This window comes from Dromiciops gliroides, chromosome 3, assembly GCF_019393635.1.
Source record: "Dromiciops gliroides isolate mDroGli1 chromosome 3, mDroGli1.pri, whole genome shotgun sequence".
NCBI lineage: Eukaryota > Metazoa > Chordata > Mammalia > Microbiotheria > Microbiotheriidae > Dromiciops > Dromiciops gliroides.
Genome location: NC_057863.1, coordinates 188,432,366 through 188,454,179, shown reverse-complemented (window position 1 = coordinate 188,454,179; position 21,814 = coordinate 188,432,366). Strand labels below are relative to the sequence as shown.

At 37.4% G+C, this 21,814-nt stretch overlaps 1 protein-coding gene across 1 annotated transcript in view; it reads left to right on the top strand.

Moving 5' to 3' along the window:
- SLC9A2 (solute carrier family 9 member A2) overlaps window positions 1-13,742 on the top strand; it is a 126,650-nt gene extending 112,908 nt beyond the window's left edge. The window contains exons 10-12 of the mRNA XM_043997537.1: window positions 947-1,078; window positions 2,483-2,573; window positions 5,466-13,742. Coding sequence (XP_043853472.1) covers window positions 947-1,078; window positions 2,483-2,573; window positions 5,466-5,833 — 591 coding nt within the window. The 3' untranslated portion in view covers window positions 5,834-13,742. The remainder of the gene's footprint in view (window positions 1-946; window positions 1,079-2,482; window positions 2,574-5,465) is intronic.
- Window positions 13,743-21,814: the final 8,072 nt, after the last annotated feature.

Here is a 21,814-nt window from a genome sequence, read left to right as displayed (position 1 = left end):
TGCTGGGGATAAAAAAGAGGCAAGAGGCAGTCTCTGCTTAATAAATAGGAGTAGAGTGGTGTGAGCCCACCACACTTTGCATGTCCATTTAGGCTTTGGTGCATCTTCTCACTCTTTCCTGTGGCACAGTAGAAAGGATACTGAATTTGGAGTGAGAAAAGCTGAGGGCGGATCCTGGCTATTTAATGACTTGTGTGACCTAGGGCCTCAGTTTCCTCTGCTGCAAAATAAGGGACTAGATGGTTTCAACGATCCCTTCAAACTCTCAATCAGTGACCCTATTAAATCCTTTATAATGGAAGAAATGAAAATCATCAGAAATTTTAATTCATTTTAGGAAATTCTTATCTTCATATAGTTGACAGCTTTTAATTACAAGCATTATACATATATTGAAAAATAAAAAGGACCCATTTTTAGTTTTTTTTTTTTTATCTTGATTGGAGGTGGATATGGCAGGAATATCTTCTATAGAATTTGACAACAGGACCTGAAACAGCTGAGTAGGGAATTGAATCAAAAGACCATGGCACCCTCCTGTGGCTAAAGTGGTACAGTCTATCATATATTCAAAAATGCATTTGACTTCCTGGAAATAAAAATATTTTTCCTATCTCAGCCCACTGTCAATAACACTTTGTGACACATATTCATTGTTTCTTGAATAGAACACGTTAAGGTAAGATAGACTGACAAGCCTTTATTTAACCAGTTTCTTCTTTCCTTTGCAAAAGTAATTGGTTTATCAAAAAGAAGACCAAGTTATAGAAAAATTAAGTGTAAACTTTTACATGGATATTTAAAAAGTATTCTTTGTTTCATTGAGGCTTCAAATATTCAATATTCAATTGATTTTAAAAGCCAAGGATCTTTGTGACATAATTTTAACTTTTCTCAGGCCTGATCAGTGTTTTGGTTAAAGATTCCCAATGTGTTTCCCTTTCAGACTCTGTCCTACAATAGACACAACCTCACCACAGATACAAGTGAAAGGCAAGCGAAAGAGATTTTGATCCGACGTCGGCATAGTTTGAGAGAAAGCATAAGGAAAGACAACAGCTTGAACCGGGATAGACGGGTAACTTAACTCAATCCTCCCTGACTCAGGAACAAAGTCCTACTGTATATCATGAACATAAAAAGACTTGGGCATTTTCACTTTAGCTTTTCAATGTATTTCTGGCAAAGAAAGCCTCTTTAAAATTATGGGAATTATTTATCATTTTTCTTATTCTTTACAGTGTCCTTTATGAAGCAAACAGTAGAGTCGTTGTGAAGATAACCTTTTTTTTTTGAAATGAAAAAAAAATTTTCTTTCACAACATGACTTATATGGAAATGTGTTTTGCATAATTGAATATATGTACATACATAAATACATACATATGTACAACATATCAAATTGCTTACCATCTTAGAGAGGGGGTGAGGTGACAGAGGGAGAAAATGTGGAACTCAATTTTTTTTAAAAAAATGAATGTTAAGATTTACGTGTAATTGGAAAAAATACTGTTTTAAAAAGTAAATAGAATGAAACCAATGTATGCAAATAGGAGCCAGTAAAATAAATATTTTAATATTTAATGACAGGAATAAAACATTTTTTTAAGTGAGGCAATTGGGGTTATGTGACTTTCCCAGGGTCACAACAACCAGTAAGTGTTAAGTGTCTGAGGCCGGATTTGAACTCAGGTACTCCTGACTCCAGGGCCGGTGCTCTAACCACTGTGCCACCTAGCTACCCCTGGAATAAAACATTTTTAAAAATAAAAATGAGAAAAATTGTAGCTGTATTTTTATTAGTTAAGCTGCAAGACAGTTCTTGATTGGTATTAGTAGAGGGAGTTCCCTCACTGGGAATACTGACAACAACAAAAACATAATTCCATCACTCTCATGAAATCATAAAAGCTGAGCTTTTATAGAACTAAAGCATGATTTCTTTTTTTTAAACTTTCCTTCCATGTGTATAATACGTTCTTTTTTTAACATCCATTTAAAAATTTTGAGTTACAGTTTCTCTCCTTCCATTCCTCCCCCACTTGTTGAGAAGGAAAACAATATGATACCTATTATGCATTTTATATACATTCTTAAAAATCAAAACAATTGTATTTGTAATTTTTGTGAATCATATGTTTCAATTGCTTTTTTAAGAAGATGCAGAGCATTTACTCTTTAGACAAACATGCACACAAATACATACATGAACAGACTCACAGATTTTTTTGAATTGTCTCATGATTTCACAACTTTGTTTTAGTGTTTCCATTCTATCTTGGGTGATGGTCAAATATTTCAAATATAAGTTATTCTTAGTTCATTAAAGAAATTTGTGATTGTAGGTTTAAAAACTATAATTTAAATTTTGAATACTGATTCAACTTTTGGGGTAGAATTATACATTCTTTATCTCTGAAAAATGCAATTACATATAAAATGAGGTGGGGCTTTAATTTTTTTTTAATATATATATATACAGGCATCTACTTCAACATCCCGGTATTTGTCACTACCTAAGAACACTAAACTTCCAGAGATGTTAAAAAGGAGACATAATGTGTCTAATGCAGGTAATGAATATGTATAGAAATTGATTAATTCAATTACTACTGCCATTAAACAACCAAACTTTTCATTTTTTGTTAAGATTCACAGGATCGTGGAATTCTTGAGTTGGAAGGGACATCAGTGGCCCTCTCATTTATCCCATACCTGGGAAAAAAAAGTTCTTTCCTCTTTTTTGCTTCAACAAGTATTTACTAAGCTCCTACTTTGTGTGAAGCACCATAGATGCTGGAGATAGAGAAAATAATTTAAATAATCTTGGAACTCAAGGTCTTACATTCTACTGGGAGAGATACATCTGTACCCAGATAAAGCAATCCAACATACACACACACACACACACACATGTATATATGTGTGTATATGTATATATACACACGTGTGTGTGCATTAATATGTATGTGTGTGCACATATGTATGTGTATATGTAAAGTCATGGGTCAAGAAGACCTCATACCCAGAAGCAGCAAGAAAAAGTCTCATTACCTATCATCTCCCAACTCCTTGTCTTTACACAGTTTGCCTCTATACTTGGAATTCCTGTCATAAGAAATCTGACCCCTGGCTGCCTAGTTGTTTTCAAGGCCTGAAATTTTAGAAAGTAACAGATATTTGGTGGTCCAAACTTTGTTTGGAGAGAGGGAACCCCACTACCTCCAAAGGCATTCTTTTCTACTTTTGGATATTGTTAGGAAGTTTGGGGTTTTTTTCCTTCTTATATCAAGCCTAAATTAATCCACCTATTGGTTCATAAGTCAAACATTTAATAAATCCACAATCACTGACATTTATTAATAATGTGATTATCACAATACAGTCTACAAATAATTAACTAAGTTAATCTCTACAAAGATCCCATTAATAAGATGGTGGAAAACATTGTTATCTTTTAGTTAATGAAAAGATAATGAATGTGGAAAATTTGAAAAAGTGTAAATATTTATCATCTTAACAATTATTCTGAAAAACCAATATAGTTTTAAGGAAGCCAATGGTGTATCTTACAGCTTGGGGTATTTGTTCAATCTGAACCAATAGGTTTCTCTCACTTTGTAGATTCATGATATTCTTAGTAGATTCAGCTCTCTCAAAGACATCCCTTCCCACTCCAAAGAGAAGTAGGACAGGATCCTCATGCTGTTGAAAAGTGGAGAGGGTTAGTAACCCAATCGTTTTGTTTATCTGAAAACTGGAATGACCAAAAGAGATGATCCAAAAATAAATCCTGATTACAAGAGTTACAGGAAAATAACAATAGTCAACATTTACGTAACAGTTTGAGGTTTGTATCATTTGTTCCTTACAACAACCCTGTGACATAGACGATATCCCCTTTTTAAAGATGCCTTCCCTCTGTTGATTATCTCCAGTTTGTCTTGTGTATATCTTGTTTGCAATGGTTTGTTTGTGTTTTTTTCCCGTTATTAAACTGTGAGCTCCTTGAGAGAAGGGATTTGTTTTTTTTTTGTTTGTTTGTTTTTTGTATTCTCAGCCCTTAATACAGTGCCTGGTGAATATTGGCATATTTTAAATGATGAGGGAACTGAACTGCCCAAGGTCATACAGCTAGTAAGCACCTGAGGCAGGAGAACTCAGTTTTTCCTGATTCCAAATATAGTATTATCTTCTATGCCACCATCCAGGAAAATGAACAAATCAACACTATGAAAGTTTGTGACCAGACACTGAGATACAGAGACCACCATCTAGTGGTCGTTTGGAACTTCACAGGCTGTCTTTGAATTCCCCATACAATTCTCCCCATACCTTCAGTTTAAGAAAAATTTATCAACATCACCCTATTAATTTTGCAAATGAAAATATTATGATGTGTTATTCCCTGCAGAAATCTTGACTCACAGCTTGAGATGTTGACTTGCTATCCCCATAGCAAATGTATTTATAATTCAATTTTGTTTGCATTTCTTCACCATTGTTTGTGTCTAGCCTATTGGCACTTGGTGTTCTGTTTCCTAAGATGCCCCATACTCAAATTCTGAGATACATGTGATTGTTAGGTAGTTGTGTGTGTGGACACACAAATACATATACTTATATATGAATATATATACTTATATAATACATATAATATATAATATGAATATGTATTCATATGTGTATTCATGTATTTATTTTTCTATGCACACACAAACTACCCAGCAATAAAGTTGATATCAGAATTTGAGTTTGGGGCTTCTTGGGAAACATAATACGAATACATATACACACACATATGTGTGTGCCTGTATATATACATGTGTTCTTGTATATGTATATATGCATATGCATATGTATATAGAGATGTATGTGTTTACACATATGCATCAGTAGATTTATATATGCTGACACATGCGTGTGCATGTGTGTATATATGGATATATCTGTGTTATGTATGGAAGAGCCGATAAAACCACATGAACTTAAGAATGCTGAGTAAGCTAGGTGATACAGCAGACTGAACTATGAATTAGGAAAATTTGAATTCAAACCCTGTTCCAGATCCTTATTAGCTATGTGACGCCAGACAAATCACATAACTCTTATCCTCTATATGCAAAATAGTGATAATAATAGCACCTGACTCATAGGGTTCTTCTGTGGATCAAATAAGATCATTCATATATATATGTGTGTGTGTATATGTGTGTATGTGTGTATATATATATATATACACACATACATATACGTGTATATACACACATACATATATACATATGCACATACATATACATACATGTGAATATGTATATATGTTTATAAAGCACTTTGCAAACTTGAAAAGGTTTTCTAAATGAAAGTCCAGGTATCAGCAGGAATCTTGTCCTATGGTACGCTAATCAAGTTCTGTGTGTGTCTTCTATCCAAGTCTGACTTTCCTTCTTTTGCTCCCATGATAGATGGCAATAGCAGTGACTCTGATCCAGATACCGGGACCACAGTGCTCAATTTACAACCAAGGGCAAGGCGTTTTTTGATGGACCAACATCAGAAGGCCCAGCAGCAATACCGCATGGAGTGGAGAAATGAAGTGCATGGAGATGCCGGCAGAGGGCAGCCCTCCATCACCTCAGCTCCCCCCAGCTCAGCAGTCCAAGCACAGATGCCAGGTGTGCTCCGACAGCCTTTGCTCTCTAAAGCCAGATTTGGCACTGTGAGAGAAGAAGGTTTGACTGAAGGCAAAAGACCAGTCCCTCCCCCCAGGCTAGTCAGGAGGGCCTCAGAGCCTGGAAACCAGAAAAACAGATATGGAAGTGATAACCCTTAGTGGAAACAGCCAAAACAGGACTGTGGTGACTCGCCTAGCACATCTGCAGCTTATTATCCTGAAACCTGACAGAATGATTGAATCCATTTTAAACTCACTACAGATCTAAATATTTTCTGTGGGAGGCAGGGCCAAGCCATCGATTTAATGGGATGAAATGAAAAGCCCAGAAGGAGAAAAACAAACAAAACAAAGGAAAAAAAAAACCTACAGCATCTTTTATGATTATCTTTTAGCAATTGCATTCTTTCCAGGCTTGAAAAAATAAAAGTGTGCCTTTCATGGTTCTGAAATTGAATACCAGAACTAAAATATTTTTAGCAAACACCTTTGACGGTGAAAATGCCTCATTCGAGCTTTTATTTATTAAACTTTCTTTTCATCCATAAGCAATGTCTAAATGAACAGCACCCCCAATTAAAAATAAATACATAAAACATTTTTCTTGAAAAAGAAGGAAGAACAACATGGGGCTGTTTTTGGAGGATGATACGTCCATCAGCAGAGGTTGGGGGTGTTTCTCATAAGGCAATGGGGCAGCAAAGACCATTTTTCAGAACAGAGTATTCAACTACAGCATTCATATGTCCCAATCAGGAAAATCTTCAGATAAGCTATATGGACAAAGTGATGCTGTTATCAGATAGCCTTAGGGCTGTGTGACCCCACCCCCACCTATTAATGAGGAGCAACAGTTTTCCAATTTGTTCTTCTATCCTTTTTGGTGGTGATGTGAAAATTGAATCTCTACTTCTTGTTTACCTGGTGCAAACAGACTTACTGGGCAGTGTAAGTGAGAATTGGCACATGGTGGGTTGCAGACTTACTTACCTGACTGCAATTCTGTAAGAAGTTCCATCCACACCATTTGTAATCAGTGTGGGGGGGGCAATAGGACATCTCAGAAATCCATGTGTTTACATTGTATCAGTTGATAACTTATACTGTGCAATATTAGGGAGGATACAGGCAGTCCTGGATCCATGCCCACCTATTACCACCTCTTCTGGTAGAATTTTCCTTTGGGAGACTTTAGAACAGTGAATCCAGGTCATTAGCTTCAAGTTGAGAAGATGACAGGTGGTATACTATGCTCCAAAATTTTACAACAATGAGAGAATTCTCCTTGTTTGTAGATTTTTACCCAGGAGACATTTTCCACATGAGAATTCAAAATAATCTGTTATACCTACTTAAAAAACAAACAAACAAAAAAAAAAACTACTAGACTAGAGATGTAAAGCAAACACAATTAAACAACATTTTTCCATCTTAAATCAAACCCTGGATATATGAGTAATCAAAGGTGTAGCATAAATTTAAGTATATGTGGAAATTTAAGTTTATCTAATTGCTATTTGATTATTACCTGAAACATAACTTTGTCTTGGCCTTCCCTTTTTGCTAAATACCCTTTTTAAACTTGATTGGTACTAAGATTTAGACTAATTATGTCCACATATAAGATTTCAGTTCTGACAGAGACTCCCCAGATTTCACATAGGTAAAAACTGAAAGGACTGCAAAGATGTGAATGGTTTAATCAAGTAATTAGGAGGTTCAAGCAGATCAAACAAGCAATCATTGTTAATTTGCTCATGGAAACCTTTTTCGTTGTTTCTCAGTCCCTGGATCCTGAACCAATGGAACATGGTTGGGTATAGGACAGGAAGCAGTGTGACCAACACAGGACAACCATGTCTGTCAGGACCACACTTTTTTTTCGGAACCTCTAGAGATGCCTTGTAGATATTCAGCTTGTGTGAAAATGAACTTTGGGCTTGGTGCCAAAAACAAAAAAACCCTACCAAAAACCAACATGAAAAAAAATCCCACCAGAACTTTAAACATAGAATAGATATTTATAGATTTGTGGGTAAAGAGAAAAAATAGAAGTGGTTTATAGATTTTTGATGAAGGCATATAACTGAATGTAAGAGATGTGTGATGTATTTTTAAAAAAGCCAAGAATAAGTCATGGTTTTCAGATTAGCACTGATGAAGCCATAATTTAAAATGTATAGAAAATGAAGGAGAAAGGGAAAATGACCTTACCAGTTTCCCAAGTTTTTTACTTCACTATTTTTATGTAAGATTACAAGAAGGGAACAGGGAAATCTTTATAACTCATTGGTTACTTCTTAAGAAAGTGGACAAAATTCAGCTTTCACTTATGAATATTAGCATTATAAACTTGCATATCATTTGTAAATTTATTTTTACAAAGAAAGGACAAGCATCAAGTGTTTTAATTTAATTGGAAAAAAAAGTGCCTTGCACACAGTAAATATGTTTAATTGAATTGAATTAATATAGATGGTTATTTTTCCCCCTTTGAAACAAAGCAAGTAAAAATTGTTATCTAAACTTGCCTCTATTTTTTCCCCTTTCATCAGCTATTATGATAGTAGTTGTTGTCTTTGGTGATGATACGGGAATTCTAAGTAATATAGAAGGCCAAAAGTGTGCAAGTTTTACTACAACATCTACTTACTAAAAACACTTACCAAGAACTATCATTATAACAGAATATCTGCATAATGAAAAGACTGCCAAACCTCAGCTCACTTATTTCAAGCATTATTTGACAACAAAATTCTAGTAAAACTACAATAAAATTTGACTGTCCTATAGAGGTTGTTGTAACAGAAGTTGACCTGTATTGCATTCAGCCTCTCCCTACATCATGCTGAGGGCTCATTCTGAGGCATTCTCTAACTGAAAACAGGTATAAATTAGGTTTTTGTTCTTTTGGAACGATTCATTCAAAGATGCCACATTGAGATGGCTTTCTTTAGATCTTGCAGATTTGTGTATTTTGTATTGGGTCAGCCTTTGATAATTGCAGGATTCCACCCAGCTATCTGGGATGGTGTTTTATAGCTTAGTAGTTTTATAGCTTTGTAGTGAGATTGGATAATAATAGTACCTGGGTGAGGGAGGGGGATTGTTAATTTATATTTTTTAAATCTTGAATTAAAATGTATAGAATCACATTAATTTATTAAATACTTAAGCACATTTTGCATTTGTTGCACTACCCAAGTTATGTTTATATTGAAATTGGCAGTTGAGTATCAAATGTAAAAATTGCAATGTTTTTGTTGATTGGTAAATGAAATTTGTCTATAAGGAATGATTAAAGATTTTGCTTTATTCAGTAAGTGGAAATGAAAGTGACATTGCTAGCCAAGGTTTGGATGAAACTAACATGACCTCCACTTATCACTGTAGGCAAGGATGAATCACAGATCACATAAGATTTCCTAATCCGTTGGATCTTTTTGTTTTATTTCTATAACATGTATTTTTTTTCCTTCTAACTCAGTTTCAAACCTCTTGTTATTCTTCATATCATTACCAAGGAAAGCTGGATATTCACTATGATGTTAGTTCACTTTCCTTAGGATTGAAATTTAGGTACCAAATTACTTTAGACTTTGCAAGATACCTAGGCAGTTCATTCATTCAAAATGATTATTTAACATCATGGAACTAAACATCCATAAGATTTATTGAATTTTTTCATTAGTTGTTTGATATCATTCATTTTTCTTCATTCACTCCTAGAGGTTTTTTAATCAAAAGAGTTCTGTTTTACTTAACTATGTATATACATCAAATTGTAGGTCAACATTCTTATTTTGATGGTGAGTGAATGGAGTGTTCTAGTTGGTTACCAGGTTGTTACCATATCTTTCTGAAAGGAAGCATAGCGTAGTGGATAGAGAGTGGAACTTAGCCTTAGTCTGGGTTCCAGTTCTTGCCTCTGATACATTCTGGTGATACATAGTGGTTAACCCTTCCTTGGCCCAGGAAACTCTCTATAATACTATAAATTTTGTTTGCTAATGTGCATTTTTGAGTTGCTAGGTGATTCAGTGGCCAGAGCATTGGGCCTGAAGTTAGGAACAGTCAGTTCTTGTGAGCTCACATCTGGCGCCAGACATATACTAGTTGTGTGCCCCTGGAAAAGTCATTTAACCCTGTTTGCCTTGGTTCTTCATCTATAAAATGAGCTGGAGAAGGAAATGGCAAACTACTTCATTTATCTTTGCCAAGAAAACTCCAAATAGGGTCACAAAGAGTTGGACACAACTGAATCAACTGAACAATAACAACAAATATGCATTATATAGAGGGAGTTTCATACCTGAAATTCCTTGCACTAATGAAATCACAGATATTGGCCAAAATAACAAGCAAAAAATACCATATCCACCACACAAACGTGCTCAAACAAGTATATAACAATAAAATAAATTTTGCATTAAAACTATATAGATCATAATTTCATCTTTTCTTGATGATTCAGAAGATACTTCAGGATCTTATCTGGCTTGAGTTCCTTGTTATGAATATGTTATTGTTCTGTAGATATATGGATATTCTAAATAATAGATTTTTGTAATTGATAGAAACTTCAATAGATTTGCTCTTGTTTCACTGATTTTTTTCATGGATTTTTCATTTCTACAGCAAAATATTTTAAATGTTAAACTTAATTGTACCAAATTCTGGGCACAATGAGGTGGTGACTGTAATCGTTACTGATTTCTCATTTTGACAAGGCACTTATATATAATAAATCCACACTAGAGGATCAAGCAGTCTCAATTCATGAAAAATCTAAAGAATATTTTTAAATGATAGAGCTTTGTTACTTTAAAGTACACAAAGAAATTTAAACTAGAGCAATAAAATATTGTTAGAGTAGAGTATTAGGGGGTCTACTTTAATGAATAAAATATTTCTAATGCACCAATTGTTTGTCTTAAATGAATACTTAGCAAATACTTAGAAACAGTTTGTACTATAAAGTGATTTAAACATTCCTCCTAAAATTGTGTTTACAATATCAGTTTACTTTAAAAAAATTGGCCAAAGGTCAGTTTGGTCCAAATCTTATTTTAATATGGGTATTTAAAATGTTTTCAATAGAAGGATTCAACAGCAGAGCCATGACTAGAGTAGAGTGAATGGGGTTTTGCTCAGGTTGCCAACATTTAGAGAACATTAATTGCACTCCTTCAACTAATGTAAAAACAACTAAGCTTTGCAAGATGGTAGCAAGAATAATTAGTTGAAATAAGAAGGTACCGAATGATCTTTTCACTTCTTCCAGCAGCTTGCTCTTTCTTGGACCAGCTCTGCACTGCTCTTTCCTGCTAGTGGCCTCCAAAGCAGTGGCCTCCTAGTGTCCTGAGGTCTCTTGTCTCTCTCCCCTTTTCTCTCCTGCCACCAGTAGGCATTTATAGCATATGGTCCAAGCTCTCTACTATAGATTTCTCCATAAATGTTATTTGGGGGTATGTTGCCTGCTGTTTGTCCTAGATATCCTAGATACTTATGGTTCTGTGGCATACAGGCATTTCTTGATATATTTTATATACATGATCATCCCAGAATGGCTGCCTCAGCATGGAGGCCTCGAGGTTCTTCTTACCGCCACTAGGATTCCTATTCTCTTCTTCCCTGTGTCCTATGCACAATGATCCCTGGGATTGTTCACCCCACCACCCCTGTCTAATATTCCATTATAGGATCATAGCACAACAGCTGGAAGGGGCTTATGGGCCATTTTGTCCAATTTTCAAGATGAAATTAAGATCCAGCGTGGTTAAGTGGCTAAGGTCCTACAGGTAGTTAATCTCAGATGGGATTTGAGCCTCTGTATCCAGCATCCCAGCTTCTTGTCTTGCCACTTTGACCCCAGGGACTGTTCAGAGTGGAAAGAAGTGAGGATAAAACTGCTAAGGCTTCCTTCCTTATTAACCTCCTCCATTTTGGCTCCTAATGGTTTCCCAACCCTCTCTTTACCCCAGAGTGCCTAGGCTCCTTTTATAAGATTCTCAAGTCTATCTGAGTTGATTTTTCCTGTGAAAAAAGGGTGAATCTTATCTGATTCCTTTGTCTAGTCAAAGACTCCTTTAGTACTTACAATCTAAGTGAAACTTTTCCTAGAGAGTGGTTGTGTGAGGAAGAGAGAAGCATTGGGAACCCTTTCATGGTTTGTTTCCCATTGTTATTAGAAATAATACTTACTAGCTGTGTGACCCTAGGCAAGTCACTTAACCCCAATTGCCTCACTAAAAAATAAATAAATAAATAATCACCTTCAGCAAACCTCTAGAATCATGTGGGCATGTTTCAGAGACAGAAGGATAGCAAAGAAATTGGGGTTATTTATCCCAAGGAAGTGCAAGGAGGAAAGCAAAACACTAGTCAAAACAATAGGTAGCTGCAGTTCAAAGGCAAGTAAGAAAGAAGTCCAGTCAATGAGTTCAGTGAGAAGGAAAAAAAATAGAGATGCTTAAACATTACAGCCTGGGACCAAAAAGTGTTCCTGAGTGTTACAGTCTAGAATTCCTTACTCCTGAGCTCCTGGATACCACACCCCACCATTCCCATGCCTTACCCAGAGCCTTCATTTCCACCCATCAAGCTCCTTCTCAGTCACAGAAGTTGTGGAAGTTCCAAGTTATAAGAGAACCCAAAAGTCAGCTAATCTGATCCAATCCCAAAGGAATCCCTGCTGTATATCCAAATGGTTACTTATGAAAAACTTCCAAGAAACCACCAGAGGCAGATCATCCTACTTGGAGACAGACAGCTCTAATTGTTAGGGAGAGAATTCTTACTTAGAGCAAGCATGGAGGGGCAGCTAGGTGGCGCAGTGGATAAAGTACCCGCCCTGGATTCAGGAGGACCTGAATTCAAATTCGACCTCAGACACTTGACGCTTACTAGCTCTGTGACCCTGGGAAAGTCACTTAACCCTCATTGACCTGCCCCCCCCCCAAAAAAAGGAACAAGCATGGATTAGCTTCTTTGCCTATGACCTATTGTCCCTGGCTCAGCTTCCTCTTTGGGCTAAATAGAACAAATCTAATTCAAATACTTGAAGACAGCTATTAATGTCCCTCCAGACTCTTCTCTTGGCTAAATATGTCCATTTCCTTCAACTAATCCTCTTATAATGTGGACTCCAGGCCTTTCATCATCCTGATTGAGTTTCTCTGAACACTGTCCAGCTTGTCAGTGCCCTTTTTAAATGGTGGCACCCCAAACTGATGGCAATACTCTAGGTGAGGTCTGAGGAAGGTACTATCATCTTGTTTCTGGAAGCTAGATTTGCTTCAGGGATGAAGACTTCTGCCTCAAGACACAAAACCTGCATCTATAGCTAGGAGCTAGTGGAATCCTTTTCTTGCTTGTTGGCCGGTCAGGAGAATCTGAAGGAAGGAATGTTTGAACTTCCACTGTAGGAGTCAGGGGAGATGTATTCCTGCCCTCCCTATTTAGAATTCTGAATTCAGTTGTACAAAGAAACATCACCCTTGGTGGTTAGCTGTGGCTTATTGGAAAGACTGTTCTAAACTATGAACCTGGAGACCTGAGTTCTAACTCTGTGTTTACCATTAACTTAGCAGGTAACCTTGGACATAACCTCTAAGGTCTGCAAATGGCTATCCGTTGGCATTTTTGGTCCCACCTATCTCTAAATGCATGATCAAATCTAACTCTAACCCTATGATCTGATATACCTTGAGTTCCCTGTGGGTCACATGGGCTTTTGTGAGCTACCTTAGGAACCTGACCACTATATATATATATATATACCATTGTTTCTGTGGAAGCATGCAGTCTGCATTATAAGAAAACAGCTTTTAAACACAAACTCACTAGAACCTGTGGACTTCCTATATTTGTTTTCATAATTAATTCACCACCTTCTTTTAATATTAGACATCTAATTGAAGTGTTTTACTTTACTCAGAAAATTAATCTTAAAACATAGTAAACAGGGGCAGCTAGGTGGCGCAGTGGATAAAGCACCGGCCCTGGGTTCAGGAGGACCTGAGTTCAAATCCGGCTTTAGACACTTGACACTTACTAGCTGTGTGACCCTGGGAAAGTCACTTAACCCCAATTGCCTCACCCCAAAAAATAAAATGCTTGGGGCAGCTAGATGGCACAGTGGATAGAGCACCAGCCCTGGAGTCAGGAGTACCAGAATTCAAATCCAGCCTCAGACACTTAACACTTACTAGCTGTGTGATCCTGGGAAAGTCACTTAACCCCAATTGCCTCACTAAAAAAACAAACAAAAAACCCATAGTAAACAAATAATATTTGATTGTATATAAACCTCTCATGTTCAGGTCACTCTCTAATATTGCTAAAATGAATACGAATCCCAAAGAGATAGGAAAATAACATCACCTTAGTTTTAGTGATAAATAGACCAAAAGCTTAGATTTGCTGAAGGTGCCACGGTAAGATTGTTAGAGGTAGTATAAAAAGCAAAAATGATAGAATTCAAGACCTGTGCAATATCTGTATTATGTGTTGTGGAAGGCTCAAAACTATACAAATCACACATGCATGCAGGTACACAAACACCCACATAGTTCAAGATCCCATGTCAGGAATAGATGTATTTGGGGGGTTTTCTTACAATTTAAATCTCACTAAGCAAATTCAGAATTGTTATAGCATAGGTCAAAAAGGGGGCTTGAGCTGATGAATTCCCAAGTGCATGACTTAATTAAGCTTCTATGAGTCCCATTCTTTAAGAAGGGAGTTGAGATTTTGGGGGAAAATGTGGTCTGAAAAAGATCACTTTCCATCTAGCCAGGTTTTCTAACTTTAATTGTAATTGTTAACTTTCTGAATCACCCTTCTCTCTGGTGTAGATTGCTTTGGAAAGAAGCATTTCTATTGATTGACAGAGCATATATGTATCAATCAGTTCAAGACTGATTAAAATAAAATTCCTTTTGTTGTAACACGTTTCCCCCATTCATTTTGTTGTGCATTATACTATATATCTAGCATTAATAAATAACAACACTCTCTACCTAATGTTTATAAGTGCTGTTTTTCCCTGTGAGGGGTAACATATCTTAAATTTCCTCCTTCTAAAGGACAAATCAACAATCAATACCCCAAAATACCTGTATGGATACATTATGTCATCCATATGGTTATTTCCTCCAACATGGCAGATCATACATAAGCTTTCTCATCCTCTGCAACTCTTGTCCAAGTTTTCCCATACATTCTCTACATCCTAGGATCTGGGCCTTTTTCTAGATCGCTTAAAATTGGGAGAATACCAATGAGGCAATTTATCCATACATTGTTCTTGATAAATTATCAACCTACCTCTTCCTCTGTTCATATACTTCTCTTACATACTGACTGCTAGTAGCCACAGCTACTGAAGACACAGAAAAACAATCAACGTCCTTGGCACTAACAAATGGTTCAATATCAGAAACTAATATGGTGTTATTAGTAGAAATAATATTAAAGATGCATTACCATCTCATCTGTTGCACCCTAAGGACCATGGGGCCTTTTAGATTTGTGTCTGAAACTCCCTTTATGTCATGTCAAGAATGTGAGCTTCTTGAAGGCAGGAACTGTATACCTAACTATGTACTTTGTACATAGTAAACTCTTAATATTTTTTTCATTTATTCATTCATATGGTGGGTATGGGTAGGCTACAACACATTGTCAATGAGAATTATGTAAGAGAAGTGGCATTAAGAAAGTATATGAGCAGAGGAAGAGGTAGATTGATAATTTATCAAGAACAATGTATGGATAACTTACCTCATTGGTATTCTCCCAATTTTAAGCAATCTAGAAAAAGGCCCAGATCCTAGTATGTAGAGAATGTATGGGAAAACTTAGAAAGAGTCAAAGAGGATGAGAAAGCTTATGTAAGGTATGATCTTCCATGTTGGAGGAAATACCCATGACATGTGGGATGATATCTATGTGGGCTGGGCTGGAAGCAGTGCTAGTGGTCTGAGGGATACTGATATTTTGGGGCTTTTGAACTTATGATCATGGGTTATCTCCATCTGGGTTTGAGAAGATATGGTGGTCAAGGCGGTGGTGATGATTTGACTTGCCAGGCATATGTATGCTACCTTGTACAGTGTCATCTAGGTTTGTTTGCCTGTACTGTTGTTCACAATTGGTTAATTGTGAGAATTTCCTGCCCTCCTCCATGGGGTTTCTCCTCTGGATGATGGACAGGGGTGTTGAGTTGGAATTAGGGTCAGTGGCATGATAGATGTTATTTCCACAGATTTTGAGCTTGGGATCCTGGTCAGTTTCCATTGGTTCCTGAGGGAAAGTGGCACTAGCAGTGGTTTGACTCACTTGGCTCATGCCACTTCTTGTCTGTCCCTCAGGGTTTCTTGTTGCTTTGGCAATAGACCTTGCCATTACCCTTTGGTCTACCCTTAGGTTTAATTCTTCAGAGATGGTAGTGTTGAAGGACTTGATGCCATACAGCATTGTTGAAAAAATATGTATGTTAATTAGATGGATGTTTGTTTCTGGGGATAGTATAGGGACATTGAAAACAGTGCCCAATTTCCCAGAGGTAATCCAGCCTACTCTATTATTGCTCAGTTATGGGCCCAGCTTATTGTCCATCTGTCTAGGATACATATACTAATTGACTAAGTCTATGGGCTCTAAGCTATGGTCTGGACAATATGCATTCTTCACTTACCTGGTATTTTACTGAGTGGATAGTTGGGCCAAATATTTTTAGTCATTATGGGTCTTACTTGAGAGGCTTTGAAATATGTTGGGGTTTCATGTAATCTGGACATGCTGCCTGCAAATAGAAACATCTAAAGGTTCTCTTGGAAGAGAACTAGATTAGTTTTCCATTTCCTTCTCCTGCTCATTTTATAGATGAGGAAACTGAAGAAAACTGGGTTGAGTGACTTGCCCAGGATCACACAGCTAGTAAGTATCTCAGGCTGGGTTTGAACTCCAGAAGAGGAATCTTCCTGATTCCAGGCCTGGCACTCTTATCCACTGTGCTACCTAGCTGCTCTTCCTACCTTCCTAATCACAGTACAGAGTAACACCATTCTCCCAGTTCCTCAGGCTTACAACCTAGGAGTCATCCTTGATTCCTCAGTATTCCTCATTCCCTCCCTTCCATTCATATCCAAGCTGTTGCCAAGTTCTGCTGGTTTTATCTTTGTAACATCTCTAGAATATGCCCTCTTCTCTCCTCTGACATTCCCAGCAGGCCCCCATCACCTCACACCTTGATTATTACAATACCCTGTTGGTGGATCTGCCTGTCTCAAGTCTTGATCCATTCTAGTCCACTCTCCACTTAGCCACTAACATGATTTTCCTAAAACTAAAGTACATGGGCAAGTCACTTAACCCTCATTGCCCTGCAAAAACCAAAAACTGAACTAAAGCACAGGTCCGATCATGTCATACCTCTAACTCAGTAAACACCAATGGCTGCCTACTGCCTCCAGGAGCAAGTACAAAATGCTCTATTTGGCCTTCCAAGCCCTTCATAATCTAGTCCCACTCCCACTTTCCCAGTATTCTTATACCTTATTCCCTGCCATGTACTCTTCAATCCAATGATAATGTCCTCCTGGCTGTTTTAGGAACATGGTGCTCTATCTCTCAACTCCAGGCATTTTCTCTGGCTGTTCCCCATGCCTGGAACACATTCCCTCCTCTTCTTCAATTATTGACCTCTCTGTCTTCCTTTAAGTCCTAACTAAAATCCTACCTGCTTCCCCACCCCTTCTTAATCTCAGTGCTTTTCTGCTTTGAATTAGTTCCTATTCATCCTGTACAAAGCTTGTTATTTCTATATTTGTTTGTATCTTGTCTCCCCAGTTAGATTGTAAGCTCCTTGAGGACAGGGACTGTCTTTTTCTTCTTTATATATCCCCAGTACTTAGCACAGTGCCTGGCACAGAGTAGGTACTTAACAAATGTCTTGATTTCTCTACCTCCTCAACTTTAGCAATAGAAGTTTGTTCCTAAGATTCAATTATTTTCATGTTGGTTTTTTGTAAATGAGCACAGCAATATGAGATGAGTGAGCATCCTCCTGTGATACTCTCAGCAGGCTGGTTACCATTTGTCTCTACCTGCTTTGTGAAAGGTCTTGCTTTTCTTTTACTAATATAAGGCTTGGTATGTTTTCAAATCAGATCATGTCATCCCCATCCCATTTTAAAAGAAAGCCACTCCTTTATCTTGTTTCTACTGCATTTCTTCATGTCAGTTACAAAGAAATGCTTATACAAAGCTTAACCATATTTCTTTAGTTAGATTATCTGGATTAGATTTGTGGTTTCATTGTTATTGGGAACTCCCAGTGTGGAAACTTCTTCATATAGTGCAGATTGCTACCTGCTCAGTAACTACATGAGGTGCAGAGAAGTTGTAATTTGCCCTGGGTTAATAGAAAGGCCCGGGGGCTCTTTGGGTGCAGCTGGAGATGCTAGGCCCAGAGTGGGTCACTGTAGGGTAGATGAAAAGATCCTTGTGGTGCAGCAGCAGGTCAGAAGATAAGGTCCAGAGGTCAGGAGGGTGCAGAGGCACCGAAAAAAAGTGGAAGATTATTCTTTTGCCCCTCAATCAGCACCTTCACCATAGAAGAGGAAGGTGAAATTCTCTCTCTTAGTAGGCTTCTTCTCCTGCCAGCTCTACAGGTAGCTTGCGGGACATAAAAGTGGATGAGTTTAACACATTAATTGTGTGAATTCCTCTGTGTGTTTCTTCTCATCAGTCGGCAGCCTTTATTCACTAACTAAACCTGTAGCACTGGCTCAGCTCCCTGTGGATCTGAGCTCTCTGCTGGCCTCTCCACAGGGCCCCATGGTCCTACATCTGGTTCTAGGTGTGTGCCTTTAATTTTCTCTTTTTCTCTACTGGGTAGGTGTCATTGGGGAGGACACAATGCTGTCTAGGTAGCCAGAGAGGATGAAATGAAAGTTCCATCAGGTGGGTGCCATTTTCTCTAAAATTCTTTTCACCTTCACAACTCCCAGCTGTCTTCCCTCTGACACCACTCCACTTCCTCTCTGACCCTCCAAGCATAATATATTCTGTTATACAAACGAGGTGAATGAAGCTAGGACACAGTGTTCATGAACTGTACTAGCAGGAGCTAAACAGCTACACATATCTCCTGTTGTCTTTAGGTAAAAGATTACTTTTTTTTTGGATTAAGGACCCTTTTGGCAGGCTGGTGAAGCCTATAGCCTCCTCAGAATAATATCCTTTTTAAAAATTCATGATCAAATTTGTTAGAGCATGGGCCAAGGTGACCTCTATGCCAGGATAAGGCACCAAAGTAGAACTCCGTGGCCGTACATATTGAGTATTACTTAGAGTCAAGAAACATCATATGATTTTTTGAAAATCCCATTTAGTAAATGTTGCTACTTTCATTTATGTGGTTGATTTATGTAGTTAACCTAAAAATTAAGTTAAAAATAACAAATCTAGGCAAACAGGAATATATGCATCTCCATACTCTTGTAAATAAAAGAAATATGAGTAGAAACATCTCTATAAAGAAAAGCTATTAAAGGAGAGCATCTTTCCTTTCTTGGAAGCTAAAATCCTTGCCTTATTTCTTCAGTGCTAAAGCAATGCCTGTTGCATTCAAATGGCCAATTTGCTCTTTTGGAATTTTTTTTTTTTTTAGTGAGGCAATTGGGGTTAAGTGACTTGCCCAGGGTCACACAGCTAGTAAGTGTTAAGTGTCTGAAGTCGGATTTGAACTCAGGTAGTCCTGAATCCAGGGCCGCTGCTCTATCCACTGCGCCACCTAGCTGCCCCACCCTTTTGGAATTTTTAAAATGCAAAAGGTACATTTTTTTAATGTGTAAGAAAAAAATCCCCTCAAATAAAATATATTCATGCTGATCACTTAAATCCAAAGAAAAATTGAGAAATCATGAGGTGATTTTGCTCTTTCATTTAGAGGCATTTTTTCCAGCTTATTACTTGACTTTATTTTATCTTTGGTCCCACCTCTAAGCTGTCACAAAGTTCAGTAGATAGGACAATAGCAAATATCTGTTGTTTGGTGGGAACTGCTATTTGTGTGGTAGTTGATTAGCTGATAATTCATTAGCACAAAATGGTCAGTCTCTAGGATATAGGAGAAGTTCCTCATGGGAAAGGAGGAGGGAGAATTTTAAAAATCTGTCTATGAAACACCAGTGGACTAGAAATAAGCATTTTTCTTTTACACGGGGGTCAGTGGCGACAGGGCTTTAAAATAAGAAATTCATTTTTATGCCTCTTATCTAAAATTAAACCATCCAAAGCATGTGGTGGTGGCCTCTAAAACAACTTCCTATCTACAATTAAAATAATGAGTATTTTAAGTTTATTTTTTCAGTTGGTTTTGGTTTTAAAATCCAAGGTTTTAGCTTGTTTTAAAAATACCTTATTAATGAGTTACATTAGTACCTTGCTCCCTCCCTTGTTCAGGAAAAAAAAAGTCATATGCCACTCTAGATAATTAGACCTCTACTATATTCTCAAAGTGTCTTAGAAGGATATGCCAGGTCTTAGAAAATCAGATTTATGCACTTACATGTGTTTTAAATGAAAATTATGAGGAAACTGATGAATACCCAGATTTCAGCTTTGTTTAAATGATTGACATATCCTGTAATCACATCTGAAGGTTTTTTTTTAACTGAGAACTAGAATATACATATATATATATATACATATTCATATATATATACATATATACATATATATATATATACATATACATACATACATACACATACACACACAATTATCCACAGGAGAAAATTCCAAGACATTATTCAATGGCATGAAACAGACCAATTTCCCTTGGTAAAGGCTATCATAAACTCCCAGTGCAGTGTTAACATGGTGTGTTGTTTAAAATCTAAATTGTTGTTCTAATATGCCCCCCCAGACTTGGGGGGAAGCTGGCTAAAATCACTGATAAATTCAACAAGGCTTTTAAAGATATATATTATAGGGGGCAGCTAGGTGGCACAGTGGATAAAGCACTGGCCCTGGATTCAGGAGGACCTGAGTTCAAATCCGGCTTTAGACACTTGACACTTACTAGCTGTGTGACCCTGGGCAAGTCAATTAACCTCCATTGCCCTACCAAAAAAAAATTGGGTTATTTATAAAATATATATTATAAGTTAGTGAGGAGAGAGATTGAGAACAGATTCCTTACGGCATGGAAATCCGACCTCAGATCTAATTCGATACAGCCAGAGAGAAAGAAAGCAATTTTCTTTCCTAGCAGCCCATGTGAAATCTCTCACCACCATGCCAATGTCCGAACGACTAAGAGCCCCACCACCCTTCTCCACCTGCCAACATGCAAGTTTCTTGGACAAAAAAAGACCGATCCTCAACGGCTTCTCCCAGAAGCCGTCTGTGAAACAGGAAGCAGGGTTGTCCACACACACAGCTCCAAGCTAATTGGCTGGTAGCTCTGATTGACAAGTCCCACAGGTGGTTCTATAGATGTAACTTCTGAACGCTAAAGTAACATGGTCTTTAAATCACAAGCTTTCTCCTCATGGCGGAGCTTCCCTACAGCAGGGGTACCATTCCAATTCTCACAATGGTGTGATTGTAAGTATGGATAATATGTCACATACTTCACCCCTGAACCTGTCCTCCTCCACACACTCCCCCATCCCTGTTAATCTGCCTCCCCTCAATTATCCATACATTTCTTAACTTCAACCAGCATCAGCTCAATCCTAGGAAAAATTTTAAGTTAAATGAAGTTTGGCAGCAAGCAACTAGGTGGCATAGTTTTTAAGCCTAGAGTCAGGAAGACCCAAATTCAAATCCAGCCCCAGACACTAGTTGTGCAATCCTGGCAAGTCACTTAACCTGACACTGTTTCCTTATTTGTAAAATGGGGATAAAATAACATTTATCTCACATGGGTTGTTGTGAAGAGCAAATAATTGGCATATATAAAGTGCTTTGTAAACATTAAAGTGCTATATAAATAGGTTTTATTTCTTGCATGTAATCATTATTGTTATTTTTGCCATCTTTGGGTTTCCTAATTCCCAATTCTGCCCCCTTTCCTCTCTTTTTTGGTGTCCCCAACCAACTCCCTTCAGACAGTCATTA